Source organism: Meriones unguiculatus, chromosome 14 (assembly GCF_030254825.1).
Source record: "Meriones unguiculatus strain TT.TT164.6M chromosome 14, Bangor_MerUng_6.1, whole genome shotgun sequence".
In the NCBI taxonomy this organism is placed as follows: Eukaryota; Metazoa; Chordata; class Mammalia; order Rodentia; family Muridae; genus Meriones; species Meriones unguiculatus.
Window position 1 is genome coordinate 78,536,369 of NC_083361.1, and position 26,096 is coordinate 78,562,464.

At 39.8% G+C, this 26,096-nt stretch overlaps 1 protein-coding gene across 1 annotated transcript; it reads right to left on the reverse strand.

Annotated features, from left to right (window-relative positions):
• Positions 1-25,504, reverse strand: Ddias (DNA damage induced apoptosis suppressor). The gene is made up of 5 exons (XM_021658068.2): positions 25,312-25,504; positions 15,114-15,242; positions 4,839-5,000; positions 3,910-4,027; positions 1-2,787 (listed from the first exon to the last, which is right to left on the reverse strand). The coding sequence occupies exons 2-5, from the start codon at positions 15,224-15,226 to the stop codon at positions 478-480; spliced, it is 2,703 nt and encodes a 900-aa protein (XP_021513743.1). The 5' UTR covers positions 15,227-15,242; positions 25,312-25,504; the 3' UTR covers positions 1-477.
• Positions 25,505-26,096: the final 592 nt, after the last annotated feature.

A 26,096-nucleotide genomic window follows, 5' to 3' on the forward strand; every position in this document is an offset into this window, starting at 1 on the left:
TGTAAAGACTTTATTTCTGGATGTCTATAGTTTAACAAATACTTTTAAATACAAAATCAACAGATTAATACAATCAATGTAAGATAAAGTGCTCAGTTATTTAAATTATAGTTTTCTGGAGAAAAACGCCACGGTGAAACCTTGAAAGATCCAACAGCACTCAGTTCAGTATATTCTCTAGTTATAATTTTCTGTAGGTGCATGTTCAAAATATGAAGATTGCTTCCTGTGTCAGTGAAAATAAAAATTTCCAAACAGCTTTGCCTTTACTTAGAATTTCATGACTTTAATTTTGATGACCAACTGCTTTTTGTTTTAGACACTGAAAGCGGCAGTATTCTGAAAATGGAAGGCAACATTTTACTTCTAAAAAAACCACCACAAAATGGACTTTTCCTGTTTTCAGCCTGATCATTTAGCGTTACACTTAAGGCACCTGTTTTTTCAACTGTTGCTGTAAATATATTCTTTAACTTCTTAATTAAACATGTTGGTTTTATGTGTGACTTTTATCAGTTTCTTCCTTGGTAATTCTTTTTGGTCAGGAGAATAATGGACAGCAAGGCATTTTCTTAAACCTGTGACTTTGAATCCAAGAATATCTGAAAGAAATATTTTTTTAGTAGTAGGTGGGATCCAATCGTCCACATCATTTTCAAGGCACTCAACAGTAGGGCAGTGGTTGAAAGTTTCTGGTTGTGTTAAACTAGATACAACGGGTCTTTTGGATTTCTGGCTAGGTGTTTTTACATTCTTTGGGCAGGCTGGGCTGGCTTGATGTTTGCCATTTTCAGGAGAAACTTTTGTGGCTTTATAGTTAGCATTAAGATTTGAATATAAGGAAGGCAACATTTTGAAAGTTCCCCTTAAGCCTTGAAATCTTTGGTGGAAGCCTGCAACTGGAGTTGACTGTGAACATGGAACAAAGTCTTGGCTTTCTTCAAAATCACATTCTGAGTCTGACTGAGACCTTGCTCTTGAAAATGTCGATGCTGATATACTTTGCAAGGGTAGTTTTTGTGAAGGCCGACTGCAGTTCTCATTTATAGGATAATTTTCTGTGCAAGATGCTTCCAACCGTAACAAAACATCCTGTGACAGTTTGGTCAGTTCTGTTCCAGTGTTCTTATCTTCAAAAAGATCAGCAGAAGCATTGTAGCTACCTTCCTGATCAAAGGAATAACTCTGTGTTAAGTTATTATTGGTAGGCCTGCAAGCGATTTCTTTCGATGTATTTGTACTTCTCGGACTACTGCAAAGGATTTCTAAGGGATATGTGAGTTTCCGGCATACTGTAAAAGTGTCATCTTGGTTCTCTGACAATCTATGATACTGTGTATTTTCTAATTTGTGAAGATCAGAAACATTTCTGTATTTCTTAGAATACAAGTTTGTCAATTTTTCTTTTGTTCCTGAATACGATTTTTTTCCACATCCATTAAAACATTTGTTACTGAGATAAGAACAGTTACTTGTTGAGGTACTGGGCCTGAGTGAGATTTCATTCCTTTGTTGTAAGATCCCAGTAGTCTTCTTTTGGGTAACCTCTATACCTTTTGAAGACGTAAACAGAGCTGATAAGCAAGTATTTGGTAAGAAATACTGGGAGGTATCATTTCTATTACTGCCTTTGACAACAGCCTCTGTTGTCAGGTCTGGTTTTGATTCTTTTTGAATTTGAGGACTTTGATTAGACTCACAGTTAGAAAACAAGGTCTCTTTCCTAGAGTTTTCATTCATCATTGTTTGTGATGATTTTAAGCCTAATGGTAGTGTATTTAAAGCTCTCGCATTTCTCCTCGGAGTCACTGATAACCTACTGTAGTTTGTGTGAAATTTATCAATGTCATCTATACCCTGTTTTCTATCCTTAGTGCCTGTCTCATTTACAGCAATCTCACTTTCAACAACTGCTAGAAACTTGTTCAGGCTTTCAGAGAATGGCAGATCATCCCATATCAAGGAGTCACAGTTCTGGGAAGCAATCACTGTTTCTTCAGGTTTGAGTGATGACAATGAAAATTCATATCTGTCCTGAAGGACAGTGGCAGTATTTACTTCACAGTGTTGGTAACATGGGAGATCATATTGGGAATAATCATTTTTTTCTTCTTTACTGCATTCTGCATTATCTTTCTCAAAGGGTTCTTGCATTTGCGAAACGAATAAATCAGAGTCAGACAGTCTAGTTTCATGACAACTGCTGTAAACTGGACTCAGATGATTAGCTTGTAAACCAAATTCTTCATTCAACTTTCCTGTTGTGTTATTCTTGTCCATAGAAGAAACAAGGCTCCATGAACTCTGAAGGGGATCCTGGCAGTTCTTAGAACCAGTGACCTCTGGAAAGGAGATGTGTTGTCTGTTTTGGTTAGGAGTACCATTGGCCATGATTTGTTCTGAAGTTGGAACATCATCATTAGCTGTTAGTTGTGAATCAGTAGAAGTCAGTTCAAGAGATGGCTGCCAGCATCTGAAAAAATCATCTCTGCTACAGGACTCCAGAAAACAGGATGTTTCCCCAGGGCCCTGTATACTGCTAAGATCACTGTCTGAGTGATCTAAAGTGAATGAGTGGCTGCTATGTTCCTGAGAGCCACAGTGATGTTTCTTGAAATTGAAACTGTGCAAAAGATGGTTTAAGTAGTCAATGACAGTAAAGCCTGCAACATGTGGGACAGGATGAACAATCTGGGAAGCCACTAGTGTCCTGTCTTCTTTGTGCTTGCAGCACGGTTGCAAATAGTTATTAGAATCTGAGTCATGTTCACATACATCTCCAAAATTCTATAAAAAAAGTAAATGAATTTAAATAGGTTTTTCTTGTCTTGAGGAGGACACAGAAATTAAAGGTTAAGGGAGAGATGATAATAACCCCTTTAACTCCAATCCTTTAATATTACTGAACGAATAGCACATATCAAAGACTATGGACTTAGGCACAGGCTTATCTTCAAATCCTTGTTTCAGCAGCTACTTGGCTGCTGGTTGGGGTCCTAGATAAGTTATTTAACTCCTCTGTGCCTTATTTTTCTCATTTATGAAAAAAAGATTATTGATTAACTATAACACAATTGTACAATACTTAGCAAACAGTAGCTATTCTATAAATGGTACTAGTATGTTTGTAAAAGAAAGAATAGAAAAACTAAATTATTAAGTATTTTAACAAAATACAGTTTTTTAGCTCTTGATTTATCCCTGTCCTTGGGTTTTCCGTAGTGCTCATTTGATAGTGCTATATTCTCTATACTACATCTGTTAAGACTGTAATCAAATTTCCACATGTTCTTTTTAGTTTAGATTAGTTTTAGTTCATTACTACTCCTTTAGAGTCAGTGTATTTTAAGAGTTTCTACTGTTATGATATTTAAAGAACATTCTTTTTAATCTATTCGTTTTGAGACAGGGTCTTATGTAAACATGGAACTTGCTATATAGACCAGGCTGGCTTTGAACTCACAGATCCATCTAACTGCCTCTCGAGTACTGGGATTAAAGGTGTGTACCACCGTAACAGGCTTTAATATATTTTTAATGAATATTCAGATATTTACCTTTAAGGTTGTTTCTCTCCTTTTATAGAAGACACAGATATTTACTATGAAATTTGTACAGAACTTAGAGTAAAAGAAAAATAACCTTTCAAAACCAAATATCTAATACTTTTTCCAGTTCATAATAAGTTCCCCCCCTCTTAAAGCTCTGAAAACATTGAATTGGGCTTCTTTGTCTTTTGAAATAGGGAGTTGTAACCTACAATGTTTAAACAGAGCTATTTTTATAGGTTCAAGTGCTTTAACAGGTTTTAAAATCTATGTAACTTCTAAAAACAGCTTGGGAAATTAAAATCATTTCATTACAATGGGAATTTCAAGAGGACATTCAAAAGAAAGAGGCTTTAATTACCGTCACTCCAAACACAAAGCTTTGTCCAACAAAACAATTTTCTACTGCAGTGGTCAATAAGCTCTGAGTTCTAGCACTGTTCAGGGTTTCTGGGATTTTACTAGAATCCTCAAGGTACCTTGAAAGAAAATAAAGTGATGAACTTTGAAATTTTTACCTTGTAGTAAAAACTAGAAAACACAATTATTTTAAAATGTGGCATGAACCTTGTCAGTTACATATAGAGGAAAAGAAAAATATCACCTTGGCATTTTGTTCCTACTAGGTTCCTGCAACACAAAAGGAAGATGTAAAGTACCCAAGCCCAACTTCTCAAATATGAGCAGATGCCTGCAATGTCTGGGAAAGAAGCTGAGTGGTAGACTAGTATCTGCAAAGTTTGCCCTTAGTTCAATCTTTAGCTCTGTAAGGGGGGAAAAAGTAGATGCTTAATCTTCAGAGCCCACAAAGTACCAAGGAAAGTAAAAGCTGCAGTGGTAGTAGGGGTCTTTTCTCTTTCCTTGCAGTTCTAGATGTGGTCCTTCTAGTGTTCCTTTCCTTCACATGAGTGTGCCCTAAGGTTCAACGATATGAGCAAGTGTCTTCTGAAAATGATGGGGTGAAGAGGGAACAAGGTTGACAATGAGACAATACTTTACTTATATGGATCCCTAAAGTCTCAAGGCTGTGTCTTATTAGGTCAAACTCAAGGGTATGAATCTGCAAACTGAGTGACTAACCTGGATTATGTTTTATATTTTAATTACAGAATAGCTTAAAACATGATTTTGTATTTTTGAGACATTTTCCTTTTTCAGTAGCTATCTTTTAAGGAAACTGATAGACTGAAATAGAGAAGTAATGCCAAATACCTTCAATACATGTATTTTCAAATTCTATTAGCATGCTAGAAGAGCAGTCAGGTAAAAGAATGCTTTAGTGATTCTTACCTGTGTAAATCATTGGCAGTAAGTCCAAAAAATGTATCTAAGCAGCTCCCAAATACAGTAATGACAAATAATTTGTTGGACTCTGCCACTTTTATGCAAAGTTTGTATCTGTAACTGGCACTTTTAGCTTCACCAGTAGAGCCACACTTGGGACAAGTAAACCTAGAGAAGTTGGAGAGAAAGCAGAGAGTTGTCCAAATTTAGGATAGTAGTATACAAACATTCCTGGTAAATTAAATTCTTCTTAAACTCTTTATGATCAACAACCTTTTTGTCTCCCTCCTGAGACAGAGTGTTGTGTGACATAACTGGCCCCCAGTGTTAAGTAGTAGGGTCGGCTTTGCACTCTTGAGGTCCTTTACACCTCCCTCCAGGAGGATGGGACTACAGTCATGTACTATACCTAGTCTGATAAGCTTCTTTATAGATTTAAGTAGTATCAAACTGAAAGAAACATATTAACAAACTGCTAAAAAAAGAAAAAAAAAAAAGATGGGAACAGTGTAACCAAAAAAATAGTCTTGAAATAGTCATACACCAATAATTTACTTGTATTTGTAATTTTCTTAACAACCTGAAAATTATTAGTTTTTAAAAGATTTACTCTTCACCGTGTATGTGTCTGTACCTGTACATGGGCATGTGATTCAGGTGCCCTCTGAGAGAAGTATTGGATGCATTGGGGACAGAGTTATGACCTCTCCAACCCCTAAAATTTATTTTATTTAATTCATCAGGATATGTTAAGAATATTGGATTATAAAAACTAGATAGCAAAGGTATTCAACTTAACTTGTTTACAAGAGAGTTTACAATTATAGCCAAAGGGTAGTTAGAAATACACATCCAGTGTAGATCTCGTGCCATATACTGCTTAGTCTTGGGATAGTTACTAGATGCCTGAAATCGTAAGGACCTTGTCTGTAAAATCCAACACAGAGGAAAGACAGAACAAGACAAATTTAATGAATACTTTGGTATAACTCTCATCAAACTAATATATTAGTCTGCTTCTTAATGCAGTGATTATTATAACTTCTACTTATTTGTATCTTCCTCAAGAATATCCTGGCCATGTTTATGCTAGGCAAATTCTTCATCTCTGAGGTATAGGCCCAGGTGGTATTTTCCTTCTCTAGTCTGAATTATTTTATAATTGCCATCTTTATTTTTTATGGTCTGCAAAACTGACCCTTTAAAACACTGTAAAATAACAAGGACTTTATTTTTCCATGTTAATATTTTGGCTTAAAGAGTGGCAAACCAGAAAGAGAAACCAATGTTAATGATGGCCTAATAATTTGATTGCTGCCAGGAGCTATTATTATTATAGGTATTAGTCTATACTCCTTAGCTCTTGAAATAATTCTAACACTGTCATGAAATAATTCAACACTATATAGATCTGTGGTAATTATTTTTTTAACTCTGAAATGAATCTGCATGAATCCGTATAATAATATTTAAAACTTCTATAGTCTGTGCTATATGATGTCCATAGAATAAAGTAAACTGACTCATTAGAATATAAACCCATTTTTATTATTGTCAAGGTATCAAGTGAATTGTTTGAAATACACATAATTTTTAAGAATTTTAAAGTAACAACGCATTCATGTATAATATAAAATTCTTACAAAATTAAGAGAGCGGACATGGGGTAAGATGATCAATCCTCGTTTAGAAAGACAGATGGGATGTGCATTGAACATATGACAGGAGTCTACTGAGCGCATCTGAAAGACTCTAACTAGTAGTGTTTTCAAAGCAAAGACTCATGACCAAACCTTTGGCAGAGTACAGGGAATCATAAGAAAGAAGGGGAGTTAGTCTGATACGGAAAGGATAGGAGCTCCACAAGGACCAAATATATCTGGGCACAGGGTCTTTTCTGAGACTGACATTCAACCAAGGACCATGTATGGATATAACCTAGAACCTCCGCTCAGATGTAGCCTGTGGTAGCTCAGTAACCAATTGGTTTCCCAAAGTGAAGGGAACAAGGACTATTTCTAACAGGAACTCAATGACTGGCTCTTTGGCCTCCCCACCCCCCAAGGCAGGCGCAGTCCTGTTAGGCCACAGAGGAGGGCTTTGCAGCCAGTCCTGAAGATACCTGCTAAAACAGAATCAGATGAATGGGGAGGAGGTCCCCCCATCAGTGGACTTGGAAAGGGGCACGGTGGAAATGAGGGAGGGAGGGAGGGGCTGGGAGGGAATGAGGGATCGGGACATGGCTGGGATACAGAGTTAATAAAATGTAACTGATAAGAAAAAAATAGGACAAACCCACTAAAACCTGTGCATCTAAAGAAACTAAGCAAGAGAGAGGACCCTAACTAAAATGTCCAATCCCCATCCGGAAAGGCAAAGAGGATGGACATCAGAAGAAGAAGAAAACAGGAAACAACCTAGGAACCTACCACAGAGGGCCTCTGAAAGCCTCTGCCCTTCAGACTATCAAAGCAGATGCTGAGCCGGATGGGCAACTGTTGGGCAGGTGAACGGAATTTTAGGTAAGAACTGGGAAATAGTAAGAGCTGGAGAGGACAGGGTCTCCACAAGGAGAGCAACAGAACAAGAAAATTTGAACACAGGGAACTTCCAAGAGACTCATACTCCAACCAAGGACTATTCATGGAGATAACCCAGAACCCCTGCACAAATGTAGCCCAGGGCAGTTCAGAGTCCAATTGGGTTACATAGTAATGGGAAGAGGGACTGCCTCTGACATAATCTGATTGGCCTGCTCTTTGATCACCTCCCTCTGAGGGGGAGCAGCCTTACCAGGCCATAGTAGAGGACAATACAGCCACTTTTGATGTGAACTGACAGACTAAGATCAGAAAGGAGAGGAGAACCTCCCCTATTAGTGGACTTGGGGAGTGGCATGCAAGCAGAGGGAGGAGGGAGGGTGGGATTGGGAGGGGAGGAGGGAGGGGCTTATGGGGGGATGCAGAATGAATAAAGTGTAATTGATGAAAAATTTAAAAAAAAAAGGGAAAAAATAATTTAAGAACCTTAAATGACTTTCAAAATTGGAGGAAAACATGGAGTTAGTCAATTGGCATGGAGCACGTCTCGCCCTTGGGGGCAATGATCTCCTGAACCTACTCAGACCTCGGACACCACCACTGCTAGTTCTAGAACTGACGCAGGATGTTCCAACGAGGGGTTAAGGCTTCTCATAATATTTCCTATAAGCCCACACCTGTTTGTCTATATCCCCCATTCTTATTCATTATTAGCCAGTAATAGTGGTAATGATACTTGCCAATAGTGGTAATAGAGCCAAGTAATTGTGGTAATGATACTTGCTTTTTTGCCCAATGCTGGAATGCTAGTAAATTTAGGTATGCCCTGGTTACTCGCATGCCTCACTGGGTGCCTGTGCCCATTGATGCCCCTCACGCTATGACTCTCTTCAGACAGAAAAGGGATCTTGGAACTACAGCCACCATTGTTACTACCATCTCATTGGCAGCTGTTGGAGCTACCACCAGGGCATTAGCCATGAGTCATACTGGGCAGACTGCTCAAACCCTGAATAATCATTTAGCCAATGTAGCTCATGCCTTAGTTGTACATAAAGGAATTAATGCTCAACTAAAAGGAAGCTTGATGGTGGTCAATTAGAGGATTGACCTCTTGCAGGAGCAAATTGATACCCTATGGCAAATCGCTCAACCTGGCTGTCAATGAAAGTATGCTGGACTTTGTGTTACTAGCATACAACATGAGAATTTTTCCTGTGCTGCAAATCTGTCTAAACAATTGTCGAGCTATATTTTAGGTAATTGGACTGGAGAATTCGATACTACGATGGAGCAGCTGAGAGTGGCTATTGTCACAGTAAATTCTACCAGAGTGGACGCAGGACTAGCCACAGGATTATCAACATGGATTGCTGCAGCCATAAATCATCTGAAGGAATGGGCGGGCATGGGAGCGTTAGCAGGCCTTCTGGTGTTGGTCTCCTTGGTTTGCCTGTGGTATATATGCAAGATTAGAGTCTCACAACAGTGTGATGCAGCCATGATCATTCAGGCCTTTACAGCCATTGAAGCAGGACATTCTCCCCAAGCATGTTTGGATACCATAAAAAGCTAAAATGATACGCTCAGGATGCGAGGCTAAGCACTGCACTCAGGGTCAGCAGCTTTCAACCCAGAGAAGAGCATGTCTGATTGCATGCGGGTTGATGCCCCAGGTCCCGCCTCTGAGAAAAAGGTATCGGACGGGTCTGATGCTCTTTGGGTGGATGACACCTAAATGAACATCGGTACAAAGTCCCAATTTATTTCTAATATCAGAGATCAGACCTCTACTCTTGCCTGATGCGTCTAAAACAAAAAGGGGGAACTGTAGAGAGCTGCGGAATGCTATGCCTTAAAGATGGAGCTGGTTTCCGCCTTCCACCTTCCCGATGGTGAGTGCTCTCTGTCATGAACAATTCCACATTTGGCTAAGGCTGAGGATCTGGCTTGCTACCATGTATGTGGACCTATCTGCATTGCACACGTGGCACGCCTGGGTTGGCTACCCAGAGGCTATTTAAGCTGTGGGCTGGCTTTCCCCAGGGTCCGAGGATTGTTCAAGGTTCCTGAATAAACTGCATTGAAAAAAAAAACAAAAAACCCCCACACAATTTAAAAAAAAAAAAAGAAAAAAAAATTCAAAAAAATAAATAAAATAAAATAACTAATATGCATGAATTATTGCATTTATGAAAAGTTTCTCACATACATGATTTCATTCTATGTTTATCTTCTTATAAATGGGGAAATTGGTTTGAATTTTTGCCCAAGGTGGCAGTGAATTTTTTTTTTAATAGGATAAAACAGTTTATTGTTAAATCTATTTTTAAACTAAAGAGCATCAAAAATCCAAATATTTTACATTGGTATAGATTTTTGTATGCTGATACAAATTTAAGGTTATTTTTGCTATAATATACTGTTTATTTGTTTCAACTCCTGTTTAGGTGATGTACCTATGGAACTCATTTAAAAATGTAATGTGGAATTCTACAAACTTTAGGATAATTATGTAATTCATGTTAGTAGTCAGTAAATAAAATTTGTTGTCTTACTGGTCTTTTTAATTAAATTTTTAATTTTTACATTAATTACAATTTATTTACTTTGTATCCCAGCTTTAGCCCACTCTCTCACTATCTCCCAACCCCTCTCTCCCTCCTTCATCCTCCCTGCCACTCTCTAAGTCCACTGATAGGTGAGGTCCTCTTCCCCTTCCATCTGCCCCTAGTCTATCAGGTCTTAGCAAGGCTGCTCCTCCCTCGTGTGTGTGTGGGGGTGGGGTGGGTGGGGTGGGGGGGGGTGGGGTGGGTGGGGGGGGTGGGGTGGGGTGGGTGGGTGGGGGGGAGTTCAAAGAACCAGCCACTGAGTTCATGTAAGAGACAGTCCCTATTCCCCTTACTAGGGAAACCCACATGCATACTTAGAGGTGGCAGTGAATTTTGATTCAAATCTGAACCTTTGGTTTCCTATCCTGAAGTTCTTAATTTTCTTATCATAACTATGAAAGAAAACATGCTAGCATAGCAAAGCATAGCACAGAAAACAAATAGCAGAGCAATAATAGCTTGACAAAACCCAGGCCTATTTGTTTTACTGGATGTATATACTACATTACATATACATGTATAAGACAAATATATAGTTCTTAATCTTTTAGGAAAAAAGTTCAATTGAAATAAGTGTTAATGTGATATAATACAGATTAGCACCTCTCAAACTTTAATAGTATACCAAATCCTAAGGATCCTGTTAAAATTAAACTTCTGATTCCACAAGTCTGGGACAAGACTCAAAATTCTGTATTTCTAATAAGCTCCCATGTGAAACTGATGGAAAAGCCAGGGCACAGATAATACATTCAAAGCAAAGACCCCTGATTTAAATTTTAGAGATATTCTCAGGTAGGCTGAGCTGTATGGAAGACTCTCAGACAAACTGATCTACCTGGAAAAGACACTCTCCAATCTATTGAACCACCTGCAGGTTGTGCAGTATGCTCCTGGTTTCCAGCTATCATGAGCAGCCTCACCCATGTTCCTCTAGGTACCCCAGGAAAACTCATTGGCTCACCAAGCTGGACTTTGGTGGTGTCCTTAACTTTGGTCTGTTGTCAGTTCCCTATATGGGGTGAGTAGACATTCGTTGAGGTCTCCCCAGGAATAACAGCGCCTTACATCAAGCCATGATTCTCAGTTTCAGTCAGGCAAAGAAACATATGTGTGTGAGACAGATCTTTAGACTAAAGGAACTACTTATTTGTCCTATTAAGTTACTCAGGAGATAATTTTCATGTCTGATATTTATCAGACATGATAAATATTGGGGATATTTATCATATATAGTATAAGCAGCCTATAGGGATAAAGCTTATTTATATTTTTTGGCACAATATACATGTTATGCTGAGAGTGCACGAACACACTTGGTAGTAAAGTCCTTATATAAAGGAGTTAATTAACTTCTATATCAATGTCTTTTTGCTTTATTAAGGAACTCTTCCAACTGAAATCTAACTTAGAGTCCTAATATAGGAATGAGAATGCTGAAACTAAGGTAAGGTCTTCAGAGAACTACCTACTATTACATTTAGAGATATTTACACTTAGAGATATATTACTCTCTCTCCAGAAGTGCTTCCATGATGTCATAAGACTCTGAAAAACATAGTTTGTGTGTTTGTGTATGCTAGAGGTTGATGCTGGCTATCTTCCTCTACTGCTCCCTAACTTAAGTCCTTGGAAGTGCAGGGCCTGTCACTTGTCCAGTGGACCACACCAGAGATATATCTGACCCTAGAGCAATCAGGATGAGCTTCTTCTCAGCTACCATGCCTTCAAACTCATTTGCATTAAATTTGGTGAAGCCCCACTTCTTTGAGATGTGGATCTTTTGGTGGCCAGGGAACTTGATCTTAGTTTCATTCAGGGCCTCAATCACATGTTCCTTATTCTGCAGCTTGGTGTGGATGTACAGGATGACCTGGTGGTGTAAACCCTAGCCACTGTGGCCTGCGGCTTCCTCAAGGCACCCAACATACCTGTCTGGAGGCTAGACTGAGACAGTATTAAGATAAGAGACATGACTACCAGTGCTTTCAAGGTCCTTTAGGTAAACTCACATAGGCAACAGGTAGCATATACCCCAAGGTCGTTGCTGTTTACAGCCACTGCAAACCAGACCTCGAAAAGGAACGCCTTATTTTGGTTTGAGATAAAAGTCTTTCATTGAATCTGGAACTCACTGATCAGCAATACTACCTGCCAACAAGCTCCAGACATCCTGCTTGGTGCTACAGGCATAAAACTGCTTTATAAAAAACATCCGGACTGGTACTATAGGCATAAAACTGCTTTATAAAAATCACTGTGTGGGGTTCTGAACTCTGGTCCTCATGCTTTCACAGCAAACACTTCACTGAGTCATTGTCTTAGCCTTCAGATATACTTTAAATATCTCTGCTCCTTAATCTGGGAGGTTAAAAAAGAAGCTGTCTCTACAAGATACAAAACATCTACTTTGGCTGTCATTGCTAAGGATTTGGGGGGTGAAATAGGATTTGCAAAGGCTAAGGTGGGGGAACTCATCATAAACTTAGTGGCTAAAGAAGTGGGTCATGAAAGATTTTCAGTTTTCTGTGTTGGCAGATTTCTAGTAAGAAAAAAGGAAAGGAAAGCAGAAGCGAAAACAGAAAAGGTTAAGCACCATACTTCAGCTTTAAGGAATTGTCAGTATAATATGATTAGGCACAGGTTACCTTCCGGTGGGTAACTTTCCACAGGTAAGCACCATGTGCTTTACGCATCTAAACAATTCAGCCAGAGCTCTTTTCCTAGGAGATCTTAAGTAGGAATCTGAATGTAAACTGCACTGTCAGTTCAGAGGCAACATGGTGAGCATGAATGTAGACCACAGTGGCATTGTTTAGCCTTGAATGTTTATGCCTCTAACTAGATGGGTGTGTGACTGGGGCAAATCACTTCACTTATCTCCAAATTTGGTTATCAACAATAGCACCCATTTCATAAAAATCTCTTCTATTAAAGGGGTACAATGTCTGCAAAGCTCCTAGTATCATGGCTAGCATGAAATAAATACAAATCATATATATTAGTAATGTTAGTCTAAAGAGCTAACAGTGGTATTATTATCCAACCCAGACTTTTGTGAGAAATCATCAAGATAATCCTTTGTCTATTTGGGTTTGGTGATGTAGGTTCGTGGTCCTAGATTTTGGAAAGCAGAGGCAAGAGGATCACAAGTTCAAAGCCAGCTGCTTATTTAGCGATACATTCTATCTTTTTTGGAAAAGATCACAAATCTTTAAAATATTTTACATCTATGGTAATGATTATATATTATGCAAATGTTCTAAGTATGTTATGTATATTAACTAACCCTATCCAAATAAAAATTCTAAGAGGTAGATGTTTTTCTCCAGTTTTAGGCCCAAGTTACATAGTGATTTATGCAAGACCACACAGCTATATAACTGAGAGGGTTGGGGATGATATGGTGGTTAATGTTTATAATCTCCCCACCTGGGATGCTTAGACAGAAGGACTGCTACAAGTCTGAGGTTAGTTTGTGATATTCAGTGAGTTTCAAGCCAACCTGGGTTAGAAAGTGAGACCTTGTCTCAATCTCCTGCCATAAAAAACAACAACAACAATAACAAAAAAAACGGCTGGGGTAATATTAAACTCAGATATTCTGGCTTCACAAATAATGTTGTTAACTACCACTGCATACACTCAATAGGAAAAGTATACTTGTAAAAGATTTTTCGTAAAAATAGGTGCCATTTTAGAAATCCTCATATATGTCATGCATTGTACAAGATTTCTGTGCATTATCTCTATAGTTATTCCACTTTACAAATAAGTAATTCGAATCACAGAATCTATATCTCTTGCCCCATGTTATTCAATTCTAACTTGAGAAGTGACTAATAATAGTTATTAGCTTACTACTTCTATTTACATACTACTAGGCATTAGCAACATCCCTTTTCTTAAAGATTTATCTATTTATTTATTTATTATTTATACAGAGTTCTTCCTGTGTGTGTGTGCCTGTGCACCAGATCTCACTACAGATGGTTGTGAGCTACCAAGTGGTTGCTGGGAATTGAACTCAGGAGTGTTCTTAACCTCTGAGCCATCTCTCCAGCCCTAGTAACATCTTTATCTTACGTATACACAAAGTTGCCAAATAACTCCAATCCTAACTTTTCACTACTACTCTACAAATCGGTGGTATATCTTGGGCACTCAACTATACATGGCAACAGTGGTATCATGATATTCAGATGTAGCCAAACATTGTAGTTGTTGAACAATAGATGATTAGGTCTCAGACCCAGGACAATTGGCTGAGGTGCCTATTTAACATATAAAAGTGGCCTCTGGTTTCTCCCAGCATCCCTCAGTCCCTACCTGTTACAGCGCATGGCTGGCATACCTCTCCCCAAGAGGCTCTTCACTATATAACCCAGCCATTTTGTTTTTCTGTCTCTTCTCTCCCTGCCCTCCTCCTCTTATCTCCCTCTGAATGGTGACTTCCCTGGCCCCTTTCCTTGGGACTGGTGAACTGGCCTGAAAGCTGCCCTCAATAAACTTGCCTTTATATTTTAATTTGGCTTGAATTGGCTCATTTCATCAGTGGAGAATACCTATTATAGATTACTAGAATTTGAGCATATTTGACCTGAAATTCTAAACTTCAGAGTACTTGTAAAAGTTTCTGAGTACTGACATGACTTAAAAAGTTGTAGACTTGGAAACCAGGGTTACCATGCCAAAACTCTGAATTCCAGACCAGTCTGGGCTGCAGAGACCCAATCACTAACAAACTTACATCCATCTTGGAGCATATGTATTTCAGGTTTAGCTCAAGGATACTCAACCAACAAAGTCTATGCAAACAGTCTTAAATCTCCAAAGTTCTAAAATCTAAAACACGTTGGGGTCCAGGCATTTTATATAAGTAATATTAAGCACAGGGCCAGCTAATAAGTTTACTTACATATATTAAAAAAAAAAAAAAAAACTGAGGACCACGAAAAAACAAACTCCCCCTAGAAACTGGATTACTACTCAGTCCTATGGTAGAATTATCAGCAGAACAAACCCTGAGAATTCATGAAAGCCTCTGGTGTTCTGGTATAGTGAATTTAGTGTGCATTTGCCCCCAAGTCAGAAAGTTATCTACACTATATTTCCCCTCATATTCTTACCTTTTGGAGTCAAGGACTACCCGAGAGAAGCACCTTTGACATGATGGATATATAAAACTTGAATTCTGGAGAGCAAGTACAGAGGCAAAAAGGAATTTCCGTCTTTTGTTCATGTGTCTACACTTTGTTCTACAAAAGAAAACAAGCATAACGATCATCAATGCAAATGTTAACTCACACATGAACATCATTCTTATGAAGACTAATCAGTCATTATTATCTTTTGTTTCATTATCAAAGTAAAGAGAGTAAGTTTCAGTATACTGGCTTTTTTCTTTCTTTTTCTTTTGTACTGGGGGATTAAATCTGAGGAGACATACATGGTAATCAAGTGCCCTATTGTTACATCCCAAACCCTGTGAGGCTATACTGAAAAACTACCTTTTTTTTTTTTGCTATTTAATTATTAAAAGAATTAAAAGAAAAATTGAAGAACTTCTGAATAAGTAGTCTCTTCTAGTAATTCAGGGAGACATCACTTAGCTGGTTCACATTTTTTTTAATACAAAAGATAGAAGTTGTGTTTACAGTTTTAATAGGTAAGATAGTCCATGAACCAACTTCTTTCTTCCTCCTCCCTGTGGTTTTGAGAGTTCTCTCTATTTTGTTCAGGCTGGTCTTGAATTCATGGTGCAGGCCCTGTGCATGCTCTCAGTCTGTGATTTTCCCCACCAGACCTAAAAAATAAAACTCTGCAGACACAGTTAAATATATAGACCATTTATTTAAATTCTGAAATAGAGTGTTATGCTTGTTCTGAGACCCTTTTAGGTATACATAATTAGGTTACAATGTTTTATCAAACTCATGCAGATAGTCCTTGATTTACTTGCCACTTGGAAATGGTTTTTTTAAATTAATTTTTAGTGCACTGGTATTTTGCCACCTCTCCAGCCCCCTATTCTTACTGTATTGCCTTTCCTTGGTATTTATGGGAAAGTAATTTTAAAAGAACACAGAAAGGTATTGTTTCTTGCCTCCTGTCTTACTGAATGTTTCACATTTCTTTGCTGCTTTCCATTTATTCCTTTCTTTCAAAGTTATTTTACTTCCTAGGCTAATGCTTATTCTATAAGATTATTCTTCAGGTCTTCTCCAGGAAGCATGCCTAAGCCAAGTGACCCTACTTGTCTTACTTACCACTTACTCCATCACAGGAAAGTAATGAGAGACCCTGGCTAAATAAGCCTGCTCAACTCCATGAGAGGCTTCATTTTCTTGCTAGACAAAACAGGCCTAAGAGTTACAGGGGAAACACACACACACCCCGGAAAAGGCAACCAATTAGAAACAGCTAACAGCTGGCCTGGGGAAGATAAGGCTGCATAACTACCGGTTTGAAACAGGCTGGTGGATCAATGGAATAGAAGACCCAGAAATAAACCCACACACTTGTGGACACGTGATTTCTGACAATGATGCCAAAACCATACAATGGAAAAAAGATAGCATCTTCAACAAATGGTGCTGGTCTAATTGGATATCTACATGTAGAAAAATGCAAGTAGATCCATATTTGTCACCCTGCACAAAACTAAAGTTCAAGTGGATCAAAGACCTCAACATAAAACCAGACACACTAAATTGGTTAGAAGAACAAGTGGGGAAGAGCCTAGAACTAATTGGCACAGGAGACAACTTCCTGAAGAGAACACCAACAGCACAGGCTCTTAAGAGCAACAATCAATAAATGGGACCTCATAAAACTGAAAAGCTTCTGTAAAGCAAAGGACACTGTCCTCAGAACAAAACGAAAGCCTACAGACTGGGAAAGGATCTTCACCAACCATATATCTGACAAAGAGCTACTATCCAGAATATATAAAGAACTTAAGAAGTTAAACACCAACAAATCAAGTAATCCAATTAAAAAACGGGGTACAGAGCTAAACAGAGAATTCTCAATAGAGGAATATCAAATGGCAGAGAAACATTTAAAGAAACGCTCAACGTCATTAGCCATCAGGGAAATGCAAATCAAAACAACCCTGAGATTTCACCTTACACCCACCAGAATGGCTAAAATCAAAAACTCAACTGACAACAGATGCTGGAGAGGTTGTGGAGAAAGGGGAACCCTCCTCATTGCTGGTGGGAATGTAAACTTGTACAACCACTTTGGAAATCAATATGGCACTTTCTCAGACAATAGGAATGGTGCTTCTTCAAGATCCAGCCATACCACTCCTAGGCATATATTCAAAAGATGCTCAAGTATACAACAAGGAAATTTGCTCAAACATTTTCGTAGCAGTTGTATTCATAATAGCCAAAATCTGGAAACAACCCAGATGTCCCTCAATTATTTGAGGAATGGATACAGAAATTGTGGTACATTTACACAATGGAATACTACTCAGCAATTAAAAACAAGGAAATCATGAAATTTGCAAGCAAATGGTGGGAACTAGAAAAGATCATCCTGAGTGAGCTATCCCAGAAGCAGAAAGACACACACAGTATATACCACTTGTAAGTGGATATTAGACATATAGAATAATCATATTAAAATCTGTACACCTGAAGAAGCTAAGCAAGAATGAGGACCCTGGGTAAAATGCTCAATCTTTACTCAGAAAGGCAAATGAGAGAGACACTGGAAGAAGGTGAAAACAAGGAACAAGACAGATACTTACCACAGAGTGCCTCTGAAAGACTCTAAGACTCTACCCAGCAGGGTATTAAAGCAGAAGCTGAGACTCACAGCCAAACTTTGAGGCAGAGTACAGGGAATTATGAAAGAAGGTGGAGATAGAAAGACCTGGAAGGGTCTGGAGCTCCACAAGGAAACAACAGAGAAAAAAAAAAAATCTGGGCCAAGGGGGTCTTTTCTGAGACTGATACTCCAACTAAGGACCATGCATGGAGATAACCTAGACAGCCTGCACAGAGGTAGCCTGTGGCAGCTCAGTCTCCAGGCGGACTCCTAACTAAGGGGAACAGTGACTGGCTCTTTGATCACCTCCCCCCTAAGGGGGGCGCTGCCTTACCAAACCACAAAGGAAGACTATGAAAGACAGTCCTGATGAGACCTAATATGCTAGGGTCAGATGAAAGGGGGGGGAGGTCCTCCCCTATCAGTAGACTGGGGGAGGGGCATGGAGGAGATGAGGGCGGGCGGGGTTAGGAAGGGATGGAGGTGGGGCTGCAGCTGGGAGACAAAGTGAATAAATTGTAATAAATAAAAAAATACATAAACTCACGTAGCCTCAACAGGCACCAGCCAATCCCAATTGAGGTCGCACAGCCACAGCAGGAATTCCCCTTTCTAACTTAAAAAGGGGCCTTCAATCTCCCCTGGGGTCACTGCCATGTTGTAAAGGTGATGACCCCACATGCTATATTTCTGCACAAATAAAAGCTCTTTGCTTTTACATACTACTTGAATCTGGGTCTTTACCATCCAGATCCTAACAGTAGCCAGTTCCATATATCACTTTAGAACCACAGTAAGATCTTGGAAGGATTATCTCTTTATATTTCTATTGTATAGCTCAAGAACTGCCAATCTTAGCACTAGGGCTACACACATGCCTACAACCATGCCCAGATTTTACAAAGGTGTTAGAGATCTGCACTTAGGTCCTCAACCTTGCACAACAAGCACTGATACTCACTAAGCTATCTCCCTAGCCCTCTGGTTTTAAAACTGGGACCATATTGTGAACCAATCTTTAGGAGGCCTGACAAGTAATTCTACATTCCATGTGGACATTCAAAAATATTCTTTACGCAGTATGGGTGGCACCAACCTTGGCAGGCAGGCCTGTGCTGTTTAAGTAGCTAAGCACCAGGCAGTGCTGATGCACACTTTTAAACAGAGCACTTGGGAGGCAGTGGAAAGTGGACCTCTGTACATCTGAGGACAGCATGGTCTACAGAGTTCCAGGACAGGCAGGGATACAGAAAACCCTGTTTCCACAAACCGAAGGAAAGAAAAGAATACACATATAATGGCCCCCTCACAAAAAAAAAAAAAAAAAAAAAAAAAAAGGAAAAGAGTAGTTGAATGTGGGCCTGAGAGCCAAATAACAAGCAAATAGTAAGCAGTGTTTCTCCATGGTCTGTTTCAGTTCCTGCCTCTAGGCTCCTGCCTTGGCCTCCCTCTGTGATGAACTGTAACCTGTGAGCCACATAAACCTTTTTCTTTCCCTTTTCAAAAAAGTATTAATTTTACTACATAGAAACTCTAGATGGATTGATCTGTAAGGTAACATAGACACTATGCTGTATTGTGGGTACATATATATATATTTTTTTTTCCTCAAGTACTAGAGGATTGAACCCTAGACTTCTTATGTACTAGGCAAACACTTGACCATCAAGCTACTTTTTCAACTTCTTTTTGATAGAGGGTCTCATGTGTCCTAACACTGGGCTAAAATTTGTGATCCTCCTGAATCAGCCTCCAAGTAAGTGGGATTACTGATCTGTGCCAACAGGCCTGTCTAGATAATGTGACTCACCAATACAAGAAAAACTTAATGTAAGCATGACATTTGGAACTGATTTTTAAATTATGCAATCATGGACTGCTACATTTTTAAAAGGTTGCTGCCTTTTATTTAAGTGTTTACTGCCCTCTAGTGGATCAAATATATATGTTAAAAACAAACAACTTCCCCTCCTCCCATTACTTACAGGTATATTTAAGAATTGAAATGGAAGAGGTCAGTTCATATTTTTAACTGCTGTTTTTTATCTGGCAAGCCCAAATGGTAGAAAGACACTTCATTCATCTAACGAATAATCAGTAAGGTCCTTTTAAGCACAGAAGAGTTTGTTTTTCTCTTTGTTTTCATAACCTGTTTCCTTCATGATAAATGTCGTCTCTCTTATATCTCTGTTGTTTGACATGGATTACGGTGAATGCGTGTTTGAAGCACCAGGACTGAATAAGTACTAAAATTAAGAAAACATAGATCCTCATAGTAAGGGGAACAGGGACTATTTCTGACAGGAACTCAATGGCAGGCTCTTTGACCTCCCCACCCAAGGGAGGAGCAGTCCTGCTATGCCACAGAGGAGGACTTTGCAGCCAGTCCTGAAGATATCTGATAAGACAGGGCCAGACGAAAGGGGAGGAAGTCCTCCCCAATCCGTGGACTTGGAAAGGGGCAGGGAGGAGCTGAGGGAGGGAGGGTGGGATTGGGAGGGAATAAGGGAGTGGGATACAGCTGGGATACAGTTAATAAAATGTAACTAATAATAATAATAATTAAAAAAAAAAAGAAAACATAGATCCCAGAACAACTTCATATTTGGTTTGCCTTGTAATTTTTGATTCTATTATGTTGGGAAAGATGATGGCATAGTATTACTTTTTTTAAGCTCCATCAGTCAACAAAACATGTTCTAACTTAATAGTTCAATACATTTACTTACCTTAATACATTGCATAGTTCCTAAATGCCAATTGTTGCTGTACACAAATTAGGGATAAAAAGACCCAGTTCTTTTCAAGTCACTAGATTTATGTTCTACTATTAAGAGATGACAAAAAATGATGAAGATAAACAAAACAAAATTCTGTTACTGTCACAAATTATGTACGTGAAATACATATAATACAATGAGAAAACGTAAGGGGGTTGATCAGCTTTTTGCTTGAAGGAGGGGTAGAATGAGGAGAGAGATAGAGGTAGGATAATTTTTGTTTATCAAAAGTATTTTCTGAGCTGGGCGCGCTAGTGGACACCTTTACCTTTAATCTCAGCACTCAGGGAGACAGAGGCAGACAGATTTCTGAGTTCTAGGCCAGCATGGACTACAAAGCAAGTTCCAAGACAGGGGGGTTATAACACAGAAAAACCCTGTCTCAAAAAACAAAAACAAACAAATTACTCAAAAGTTTTATATATTTAAAAGATTTCTAAATTTATATATTGGGGGAAATATTTATTTTTATTTGTTGTAACCTGCTTAAACTCTATAGTCTCTCTGTTGAGACCTACTTTAGTTCTTAGCATAACTGTAGTTCCTCTGTTAACACCAGATATAGTCTTGTTCTCAGGTCTACATGCCCGAGACCAGGATACAACTCAATAGTTCAATATTTGCTGCTTAGAATAAATAAATAAATAAATAAATAAATAAATAAATAAAACCACAACATACTTGGAACAAAATTGATTGTTTAGTTAGTCAAAATGATGTAATGCTGCCCTCCCCTTGCTTCCTACACCCAGCTACCTACTTGCTACCTGGTTATGGTTTTTTGTATAAAAAAAAAAAAAAAACCCGCCTTAGAAGCAAACCAGCATCATAGTCAGGCTCTCAAGTGCAGATTATGGCCCTGACTGCAGTTTTTGTTTAGTGTTAGATAAACTTCTATCAATCTGAGTTTGGTGTCTGAGTGGTCAGTATGCAGCTATTCATGAACCCAAAACAATATATATATATGTGTTTGTCTCTATGTGTATATGCACCGGTATGCATGTGCCCACGGATCTCTCGGAGCCAGTGATACGGTAGGTGGTTGTGAGCCACTGGGGGTGGGTACTGAAAATTGAGCCCAAGTTCCCTATAATAGCAGCAGGGTAAGCCATTTCTCTCCTAAACGTATAGCTTTTTTTGTTGTTCTTTTTTGAGACAGGGTTTCTCTGTGTAGTCCTGGCCTTGAACTCACAGAGATACACCTGCCTTTGACTCCCAAGTGCTGGGATTAAAGGCATGTGCCACCATGCCTGGCATGTATAGTTTTTATAAGAAAAACAGTAATAAAAACACTAGGTAGGAAACTTAGCAATAACAGGGAAAACATCAGCTCCTAATAATCTTATATACATAAAAATAGAAATAAGATTGGGAGGAACGGAGAAAAGTCCAAGTGTTATTGCACTTTGAGAAGTAATTGCTCCCCTCCTTTGTTTTCTAGAGATTGTCCAGGTCAGTTCAGTGCCCAAGAAGCACGGCTCTGGTATGCTGTCTTAAAGCTATATGGAGGAACTATAGATACTCCATAACCAAAGATGCTTCACTAATTTATCATAAAAAAAAAAAAAAGAATTGTGACAAGCATGCACTCTCCCTCTCTGCATGTGTGGAGAGAGGTGTAAATACATGTTAAGATAAGTTATAAACAAAAAGGTACTTAAAGAAGGGCTATGGAGTGAATCAATATGTAGAGTATCCTCTTCACTCTGGAGATAGGTCTGTCAATGGGAGGCAGGATAAAAAGAGGAAATTGTGAGAATATGAGAAGAGAAAGAAGTCCTTCATCTTCTCGACTTGTAGTTTGAATATCAGTCCAGAAACTCCAATGCAACTGATAAGACAGATGCATATGTAAATATATGTTCTCAAGACTTACTTATCTCTAGCTAGGATTTTTGAGTTTTAACACAATCATATTCTTCATCGCTAAACCTAGGCATGCACCTCATAAGACCATCTTACAATTGCAATTACAAAAGTCTTGTAAATTACTTTCTTGGAGGAATGTAAATTAGCTACAGGATCATATATAGCAAGACACTGTGAACACACTTTAGCATCTTGTGAAGGCCATACCATGTCTTAGGACTGTAGTTCTGTCTGTTTTCTAAATGACTGTCTAAATATTTACTAAACTCACCAACTTTGCTCAATCTAAAGTTCTTTTCTGAGGCAAAGTCAAGGATCAGTTTTAGTTGATGGAGGTCCCTAAGGAAGAAGGGAGCTCCCCAAGCTGTTGGTGGATATGCACAAAAGACAGAAAAAAAAAATTTAGAGCACAAGGTGAAATATTGCTGAAAACTACTGTTAAAACATTAACCAGGATATACAACACTGCTTTTCTATTTTTGGTAGCATTTCTGGAATAGTTTAACAAGGAATGAGAAGTGAGCATCTGAGGTAGAACGAAACAAAATAAAATAGGACTTCAAAGAAGTCCTGTTTAAAGAACAAGAAGTTATTTGTAGTCTAGGCAGATAATGTGTTTTATTCATCAATGTTTATCAATAAAACAATGAAAAGGGTTCTATAATGCAACTTCTTACCCAAGAGCCAATTTTATTTGGAAGTCTCACAAAGTCAAAATTTAATAAGTAACAAAAATTGAATCATTTTCAGTCTTTCTTGCCACAAAATCTTCTCAATTTTAGTAACTAGTAATTCTTCTAACTAGTCATACAGCCAGAGACCTAAGACTCCTCCCTCCCTCCCTTCACATGACACATAATTGCTACCATTTTTATTTTATTTTTTTGTTTTTGAGATAGGGTCTCTCTATGTAGTTCTGGCTATCTTAACTTACTAGCTGGCCTTGAACTCACAAAGATGTGCCTTCCTCTGCCTCCTGCCTGGCATATTTTTTTTCTAATATTTATTCTTTTAGAATCTCATACCATATATTTTGATATTCTCTCCCTTCTCCTACCTTCTTACCCATCCAACTTCAAGTTCTTCCCCAACCCCCGCAAAAAAACAAAACAAAACAACCCAAAGCTGGATGTGGTGGTTTATGCCTTTAATCACACACTTAGGAGGCAGAGGCAGCGTAATTAATCTCTGTGAGTTTGAGGCTATCCTGGCCTACATAGGAAGTAACAGGCCAGCCAAGGATACATAATGAGACTCTGTCTCAAAAAAACCAAAGCTATTATATCTAGATGACCAAGACTCCTCCCTTTACAAGCTATGTCATGTTCACCAACTTAATACCAATTTCTTTAGATAGGACTTTCCAAACCCATGTTTATCTAACCCCTTTTTATAGACATGATTTTCTGCTGTAGCCCTTAACTCTCTTTGTAGGGCAGGCTGGCTTCAAACTAGAGATTCTCATGACTCGGCCTCCAGAGTGCTAGAATGTAGGTCACCACACTCAATTTTGCTGTTTGTTAACTCTATCCAAAATATGAATGTACCCTCACGATGGCAATTTCTCTCATTAATTGACGTCATTCAACACCTGGCTGTTCTTGACATAATGGGAGGCACTTACAAATGTATCTGAAGAATGGATAAAAAAAACTACAGAGTGCTCTGTGATCTGGTTTTGAAAGGTCAGAAAATGCTTAAGATCCAAGAAGCTTTTAAAAAGGCTTTGGAGCTGGGCGTGGTGGTGCACGCCTTTAATCCCAGCACTCAGGGAGGCAGAGGAATAACTCTGAGTTCGAGAGGCCAGCCTAGACTACAAAGTAAGTCCCAGGGGACAGCCAAGCTACACAGAGAAACCCTGTCTCCAAAAAAGAAAAGAAAACAAAAAAAGGCTTTGGAAGCCAGGCTTGGAGTCACATACCTATAAATCTAGCACTTGGGACACAGAGGCTGGATGATCAGGAGTTGAAGGCTAGCCTTGGTTATAAAACCATGTTACCCTAACTCAAAAAAAAAAAAAAAAAAAGAAAAAGAAAAGAAAAGGCTTTGTAAATTAAGAAATAACAAACGAGTCAGAACTAGCCTGGGGTGGTGTGGATGGAATAAAAACAAGTTTGGGAGGTTGAGGAACACAAAATTACAGTGGGGTTGGGAAAAATTAAGTATGACAAGAACAGTCTGTGGATCTCGTAGGTTTGATCTCCCACACTGAGAGGTGTGTGTGTCAGTATGGCAAGGTCTAGGCTGAATTTGTAAAGGTAGAGAAGGCAAAGAGCCTCTAACATAAGTAAAGGATTTTGGACTTAAACCATCGGGACAAAAAGGAACAGCGAAAACAATTTAAATGCGGAGTACCTTGGCCAAAATTTTCACCTATCTGCCTGGTCATACGGAGAATGGATAAGCAGGGGGGAACGCTGAAAGGTTATTCTCACAGCTGTGAAAGTCACAGGATAGATTACGGTGGCCGCAGTGTGCAGTGGAGAGCAGGACACGGATTTCGAATGTGGATTCGAGGGATCAAGGAGTCTAGAAAACTTTCAGTTTCTGGATTGCGCGCATTATTCAGTAAAATCCCTCCTCTGGGAAATCAAAGTAACTAGAAAAGAAAACTCTGACAGCACCTAGCATTACTCAGCACAGTAGCCAGCTGACATATTTTTACATTTCCCAGGCCAGAGTCGAGCCGTTTCCTCTCTGGGCTCTGGGGCTCAGCAGCAACAGTAAGTGTTGATAAACATTCGCTAAGGAATAGGGACTTTCCCCTCCAACCTCGCATCCGCCCTTTACGGCGGTGGGTCCTGAAGTAAATCCACGTGGAGCGCATGGCTTAGGGGGTCTCTCGACCTAGGGGCCTGCGACCCCCCGAGAAAACGTTTCTTCAGCAGCTCACCTGAGGCCAGGGCCCGGGACAAGCCGGGGCAACCCTGAGAGGACGCCGCCGCTCGCCAAACGCCAGCAATCGAATCTCCCGCGTCCCCTTCCGCCGGAAGTACGTCTTGACGGAGCTTCCCGGGAGCCAATCAGAAAAGGCTCCACGGGGCGTGCCGCGCATCCCGGAAAGCGACCGTCTGGGTCGGGCCCCGGGTGGGTGGATGTGGGTTCCGAGGGACCTTCTTCCCCGGTTGGTGCACCTCGGCGAGGTGCGGGGGGAGCCCGGAAGGCGCGAGGCGAGGGAGGGGGCGGCTGCACCCTCAGACGGACGCCGAGGGCGTGGGGGCGGGTGAGGGCTGCCGCCGCGGATGGACAAGAGGGGGCGCTGTGGGAGAGGGAGCCGCCATCGCCGCCAGCCTGGCGGGGCCAGAGGGTTTACCCCGGCTTCGTCTGCACTGCAGACCCGGCGGCCGCAGAAAAGAGGGGGCGGGTTGTGCGGGGGCTGGGGTGACCCGAGAACTGGAGGCGAAGAGCCGGGACTGCCTGCAGGAGTGCAAGAGCGATCTGCGGACCTTGCTCCGTTGCCCGCTACCCGAAAGACCCAGAGTCGGGTCCCTGTGCTTGTTTCCCCACCTAAGTAGCGAGGACCGTCATTCTCGGTCTGCAAAGTTGCTGTTCTAGTGGAGTGAGAGGTCACGTGTGTGCCGTCCTGCCTGGTGAAGGTCGTCGGTCATTTGCCTTGGTTGTCTCCGTCTGCTCTGTCGTTCCCCCTCCCCCTCCGTCTCTCTCCGTCTGTTCGTCTCG